General features: G+C 43.3%; 1 protein-coding gene across 2 annotated transcripts; it reads left to right on the top strand.

Annotated features, from left to right (window-relative positions):
* The first annotated feature begins 929 nt into the window (after positions 1–929).
* Positions 930–4,574, top strand: LOC109904115 (zinc finger protein 239). 2 transcript variants are annotated; one of them, XM_020501257.2, is made up of 2 exons: positions 930–1,369; positions 2,961–4,574. In XM_020501257.2, exon 2 carries the CDS (start codon positions 3,156–3,158, stop codon positions 4,185–4,187), a length of 1,032 nt encoding a protein of 343 aa, XP_020356846.1. In that variant the 5' UTR covers positions 930–1,369; positions 2,961–3,155; the 3' UTR covers positions 4,188–4,574. The 2 variants fall into 2 exon arrangements, with proteins under 2 accessions (XP_020356846.1, XP_020356847.1); XM_020501258.2 differs by having other exon boundaries at positions 946–1,362.
* Positions 4,575–7,048: the final 2,474 nt, after the last annotated feature.

Here is a 7,048-nt window from a genome sequence, read left to right as displayed (position 1 = left end):
AAAAGATTAAAACATCCTACCAACACCTCTACAGAAATGTGCTAGAATTTAATTAATTAAGATACACCCAATTCCAACCTTTCCAAATCATATAGCAAATTAGGACGTTTTATAACCATACAATTAGAATTATGGGCGTTTTCCAGGCAGGGTAGCGCTCATTCACTAGTACACATTTATAATATGGTTCTGATTTATCAATGAAAACATGCTTATGTTGTGTGCGATAGTTTCAGAAATCCCAATCATTTGTGTGGCAAGCAAATCCTAGAATCTTCACTTGATGGAATTTAGTAAGACATTTATGTACGTTTCATAAATAATGCCGCAGGTGCCCAAAATTATGACGTGCTGGTTTGGAGTTAAAAGCCCCCCTCCCTGCTATAATATGCACTTTGTCACCTAAAAACATTTACACATTTCTCCTGGAGGCCGCTAGTCTTGCTCAACTAAAAATATAATGTCTCATCTCAACATTTTAAGTTAGGTTACTCCCAAAATATTTTGAGTTAGGCCTACATTGGGCAAACAATTTGTAGTTTAGAAAAAGTTATATCTAATTAAGTTTTAATTTATACCAGTAGGGAGCCTAAATGTAAATAATCAACTTGGTTAGAGTCCCCAATAGAAAAAATATTTTTCACATGACCCTCCTCTTCAACCTGGTCGCAGAGCATTTCATATTATTCACTATGTAAATCCGAGACACTCCATTTCGTATTATATGTTAAGTGTAATATGGTATGTATTAATTTATAAATGTCCATCACCCATTTCGTAAATGTTACGAAATTACGAATTACAATTCGTATTATGTGTTACGAATTTGCAAACGTACTATAAATGACTAATTTGCTAAACAAATTATTCAGTATGTTACACATCCTACCTAGGTGGTTAGGTTTAGGAAGTAGGTATTTTAAGGGTAAGGATAGTGACGTCCCAAGGATCCAGATTAGCGCTAACCATGCGACCGCAGACGTTCATTTCGCCGAGCCGAAATCTGCTAGAAGCAAACCGAGTCTATGTATGCGGACTCGTATGGGACTATGCATCTCACTCGCAATTTTTTTCTGGTTCAAATAGTCAATGAACTAAGCAGACCAGACCCAGCTGCTATCGCATTGGTGTCAATAGGAGAGACACCATGTTATGAGCAGACTGGAACTGACTTTTTATAAAATATTTTTTTGTTATCGTAAACGGCCTGAGTAAACGATCTTCATTTATCCACCATCTTTGGTTAAAAAAAAACAACAACACAGATTTTAGCCAACCTTTGGAGCAGCAGCAGGCACAATCCCGCTGTCGCCTTTTCTCTGATTGCGGTCATTACCCTAATTATGGGAGTCGCCAGGGAAGGTGCGTCGTAAGTAGCCTATGCTAATAATATAGCCCACTACAGAATATGTATTCAGCATGGTTTATTTGTAGCAGTCGCTGTATTAAGCAGCATCAGAAAGGCAGGGTCTATTTTCCTTCTCGCTACACGACCATTTATGATGTCCACTTAAATCCAGGAAACAGAAGGCGCACACATAAGACAGTGTAATATGCCGAACTCAACATTACAAAGGCATATAGGTTACTATATGATTGTCGGTGAAAATGTTCCGTTTATAGAATAATCAGCGCAGGGACTGGTAGTCTACACCAGAGAGGAAGATGCGAAGCGAGAGGGTCAAAATCTGTCCTGGCGAAAATACAGCGATAAACAGACCTTCTACCTTCCCGCCTTTGGGACAACGAGTCCCTTTGTAATGGCGGAGACAGACCGTCTCGTTATAATCTACACTATCTCTGGCTACACCCGCCATGTTGGCCACTTCTCATCATCCAGGCAAAAAAAAATTGAACAAATATAAGGACAGATGCATGTTGTTGTACAGAGATGCTTGTTGTATCAAGGCTACATGGCGCGATTTCATGAACGTGTGCGGAAAATGTGATTCCATGCCTGCCAGTGATTGGCATGCATTTTATTTTTATTTAACTAGGCAAGTCAGTTCTTGTCTGACTGCTGTGCTAGATAGAGCCTAAAACCGAGAATGAAGTGCATAATCATTTAAATAATAGTGCAACAGCCAGTGGTGAAAAGTACTTAAGGAAACATACATTAAAGTACTACTTAAGTAGTTTTTTTTGGTATCTGTAATTTACTATTTATATGTTTGACTGCTTTTACTTTTACTTCACTACATTCCTAAAGAAAATCAAATACTTTTTTACTCCATACATTTTCCATGACACCCACAAGTAATCGTTACATTTTGAATGCTAGCAAGACAGGAAAATGGTCCAAGTCACACACTTATCAAGAGAACATCCCTGGTCACCCCTACTACCTCTGATCTGGCAAACTCCCTAAACACAAATGCTTGGTTTGTTATGGCTGAGTGTTGGAGTGTGCCCCTGGCTATCTATAAATAAAATAAAAGTGTCTTCTGGTTTGCTTAATAAGGAATGTGAAATGATTTCATACTTTACTTTTGATACTTAAGTATAATTTGGAAATTACATTTACTTTTGATACTATATTTAAAACTATATTTAAAACCAAATACTTTTACTCAAGTAGTGTTTTACTGGGCAACATTCACTTTTACTTGAGTCATTTTCTATTCATGTATTTTTACTTTTACTCAAGTATGACAATTGTACTCTTTCCACCACTGGCAACAGCTACCTCATATAGGCTAACAATGTCAGTGGTTAGATGGCACTATAGTCCTTCACAGACTTTACCCAGTAGGCTACTGTCGTGATTGGCAACCAATTATTGGTCAAAAGAGACTATTTGATGCTACACTGTGCAGTTTTATCATTTTTATCAGAATATTTGGTTGTCAGAGCATTATTATAACCGAGTTCCCATAGAAAGTTCAATAAAGGTTAACATTGTTGCTTCACTTGATAGCGAGAACTATCACTAATGCATCCCTATATGTTTTTACTTTCAGGTTTGAAGAGGAAGAGAAACGCCTTGTCATGATGAAACCTTTGACTAACCGTCAGCAGGGTTAATGTGTGTTTCATCCAAACACAAAGCCAGGGGTTAGTGCCACTGCCAAACGCATGCCCAGGAGTAGATACAGGTGTTAGTGCCACTGCCAAACGCATGCCCAGGAGTAGATACAGGTGTTAGTGTCAATTCCATGTCAAGTAGACACTCACCAACCATGAGGCCTGACAATAACAACAGTGTGCTGGATGGAGACGGAGTGGAGGACGGGTCTGGACCAATCAGCAGGCCCCGTCAGCCCCAGTGCCGCTCTCTCTCCTCCGGCCGGGCGCGTCACAGCCACCGCCGCAGCAGCAGAACAGACAAGCAGCCTCACACCTGTCCTCTCTGTTCCAAAACGTTCATCTCCTCCTCTCACCTGGCCTTACACCTGCGCTCCCACAGCGGGGAGAGGAAGTATAAGTGTGGCGTGTGTGGGAAGCTCTTCCTACAGTCAGCCCACCTGATGCGCCATAAGACCACCCACACAGGGGACAGGCCCTTTAAGTGTCCAGACTGTGGAAAGGGCTTCGGTCGCGCTTCTCACCTGAAGACACACCGACGCCTCCACACAGGGGAGAAGCCATTCCAGTGCTCTGTCTGTGACAAAGCTTTCACCCAGAAGGCTGGGCTGATCATGCACCACCGCCTGCACACTGGAGAGAGGCCCTACAGGTGTGATCACTGTGGTAAAGCCTTCCGCTCCTCCACACACCTGCTGGCCCATCAGGCCCTGGAGTCAGCCAAACAGAGCTTCACCTGTGACAGGTGTGATCAGAGTTTCAGGTCAGCCTCGTCCCTCAGACAGCATGTTAAGACACACAGCAGCACCATGGAGGACCTCTGCTGTGGGGTCTGCTGCCGGTCCTTCGTCCGCTCCTCCTACCTGCAGCTGTACATGAGGCTCCACAGAGGACAGAGGCCCTACCACTGCAGGGTCTGCAACAAGACTTTTGCTAAGATGACCACCTTCCAGAGACACTGTGACAAACACCTGAGGAGGAACGGGGACATGGACCAGGGGCAGGAGGAGGAAGAGGAGGAGGATGTCAAACCTACATTGCCCCCACCCTCCAACCCTCCTTCTCCTGCCCTTCTACCTCTTCTTGTTCCTCCATCCACCCTTCCTCTCTTGTCTGAGGTCAATACACGCTCTAAAACTAGAGCCAAAATTAGGATAGAATGACTGTTCTGGACTTGGAGTATAACAATGGAGAAAGAACATAAGTGGCAAACATGTGCTATTACTTGCAACAGTCATATTATGTATATTTACTGATAGGGTATTACAAATTACTTAAAGTTTTTAATTACACAAACTGTACTGTAATGTGGTTAATGGTATTGTTACATTTTAAGCATGCTTTTGTATTTACTAATACACACTTAGACTTTCCCTGTGTGACTTCAACACTCTAAAATGTGCTATACAATCCTGATGCTTTTCATACCATGGTCCATATCGTACAGTACCATACTATACCATAACGTACAGTTTGTATGATCATATCACTCCGTCCTTGGACCAAGTATTAACTTTTTTTATAACAATAAATGTTGATTGGACAGGTTACAGTATTTTATCTTCTCAATCATGTGATTCTTCCAGGTTGTGAGTCTTTAATGTTGCTCAGTATTCTGTGTATCTGATCTGAGTTCCACAGAAGAAGCAGACGTTAAACCAAGTATCAGCATTAGAGGTCTGCCTGCTACATCCATAATTATGATGTCACGGGGAAACTCCTTGTCTCGACCTACAGGGGAGAAAATAGCTACAGGTGAGGTGGCTCATATCTATAACTTATTGTATATTTAGATCTACAAAAAACGATTGAATTTGAAATATGTTCATGTCAGAAGATAGAGAATGCAAAGTAATTAACCTACTGTACACACTGGGACAATTGTAACTTCCACATAAATAGAATTTTCACAAAATTACCCAGGGCCGGCTCCAGGCATAAGCGACATAAGCGGTTGCTTAGGGCCCTAGGCTGCTAGGGGGCTGCTAGGGGGCCCCCCAAAACAAAAACAAATTTAGGAACTCAAGTCAGGGTCTCAACTTACTGTAGAATACACAAGGTGCAAGTTAGAAATATGGTTGTGCATCAGAAATGTCTCTTGTTATGTCTGTCACTGACTGTCACTCAATTAGTAATTTCAGTAACAATTTTTAGATTGTTAAATTAGTCGAGGCAGCCATCTAATGTGGCAGACCAGGGGGGGTTGATCTAGACGTTTACACAGATCAGACATGGACAGAAGGGTGATACCTCTGTTTTAAGGGTTTTTACTTAAGCCAATAAAGAAAAGAAACAGGTCTTCTCCAGGAGACCTCTTCCAGGTTACTGCCATCTGTGCTCAAGGGAATGCTGTCTCCTCTGGGGTAGAACACAGAGCTCCTAGGTTCTAGCAGACCGTGAAGACGTCTAGCGACCTCTCACTACCTCCAACCCTCCTTTGTGCTGCCCTCCTGGCAGTTTTATTGCTATACAGTTGGTGAGCAATCAGCCCCTTGATTACTCACCAGCCTAAATCAGCCCCAATTAGGCCTGGCCAGAGGAACAGTTGAGATGTGGCACGTCCAGCAGAGGGAGCCATCACCGCGTGATGCAGACTCCGTCTGTCACCAGGCCTCGACGAGTCTCCCGCTGATGGCTTGTCTGCGGTATGCCAGGGGCCATCTAGACCAGGGTGAAGTGCGTGAAGTGCATGCCCAACAGGTAATACTTAAGAGTGTCAGCACCCACTTCACCGCTAGACACTCTTTCTCGACAATCGAGTGCTTATTTTCTCAGGGGTATCAACCTCCGGCTTATGTACATGATGGGGTGTTTCTCCCCATCGTGTACCTGGGACAGGACGACCCCTAGCCCCGTGTTGCAGGCATCTGTCTGCACCAGCATCGGTACCTGGAAAACGGGCGTCACAAGAATTGGTAAAAATACTTTAAAGTACTACTTAAGTCGTTTTTTGGGGGTATCTGTACTTTATTATTTATATTTTTGTCAACTTCAATACATTCCTAAAGTAAACTATGTACTTTTTACTCCATACATATTCTCTGACACCCAAAAGTACAATTTTAATGTTTAGCAGGACAGGAAAACTGTCCAATTCACGCACTTAGAGAACATCCCTGGCTATCCTTACTGCCTCTTATCTGGTGGACTCAAGAAACACAAATGCTTAGTTTGTAAATGATGTCTGAGTGTTAATTAAAAATGTCTTAATATAAGGAATTTTAATACTTAAGTATATTTTAGGGAATTGCATTTACTTTTGATGCGAAAGTATATTTAAAACTTTTGCATCAAAAAGTCACTGGGTGACTTTTACTCCAATTCTTATCTATGAAGGTATCTTTACTTTTACTCAAGTATGACAATTGGGTACTTTTTCCACCACTGGTCACAAACCGCCTGGACCTTCCTCCCCTGGGGCTTGACGTTCCCCTGTCCAATCAAATACTCCACTTCCTCAAACCTTAGTTTGCATTTCTTGACATTCGCTGTGGTTCGCTGTGTGCCCAACACGAGGTTGGTGGCACGCCTCGTATTTGGGCCCGCTGATGGCATCGACTACTCTCGACCTGGGAACTTCCATGCGAGGTGTCCCCGGGCTCCACACTCAAAACTACTCCTTTGGTCTTCATCCACCTGGGGTTGTCGTCGGCAGGTCAACTCTCCCCCGGGTGTTTCTCCGTGGGTCAGCAGTCCTCTAGCCCGGCTGACTGTCGGATTGGGGAGTACGGTGGTGGGGTCGTCTTTCCGTCCCCTCCAACGGCTCCTGGACTCGGCCTGCGTCCCCTTCAACAGGGCCTCTGTATTCTGGTGCATCTCCACGGCTCCCAAGAGGTCCTCCAAGGCCTACCTACATGTACAAATTACCTCAGCTAATCTGTACCCCCACACATTGACTCGGTACTATCAGAACTCAGGATAAGACCCAGATGCAGACAGCTTGAGTCACATATGTTAAATTGACCCAAACGAGCGAGGGCGACAGGGCACAGATTCCCTTTCCCTCCTACATTCTCGAAGCAGC

Source organism: Oncorhynchus kisutch, linkage group LG14 (assembly GCF_002021735.2).
Source record: "Oncorhynchus kisutch isolate 150728-3 linkage group LG14, Okis_V2, whole genome shotgun sequence".
In the NCBI taxonomy this organism is placed as follows: domain Eukaryota; kingdom Metazoa; phylum Chordata; class Actinopteri; order Salmoniformes; family Salmonidae; genus Oncorhynchus; species Oncorhynchus kisutch.
The sequence above is the reverse complement of the archived record's forward strand: the minus strand, read 5'-3'. Positions and strand labels throughout refer to the sequence as shown.

Bases quoted from the DNA above. Each gene is read 5' to 3' on its own strand.
- LOC109904115 (XM_020501257.2), top strand. From the start codon at position 3,156: ATGTCAAGTAGACACTCACCAACCATGAGGCCTGACAATAACAACAGT.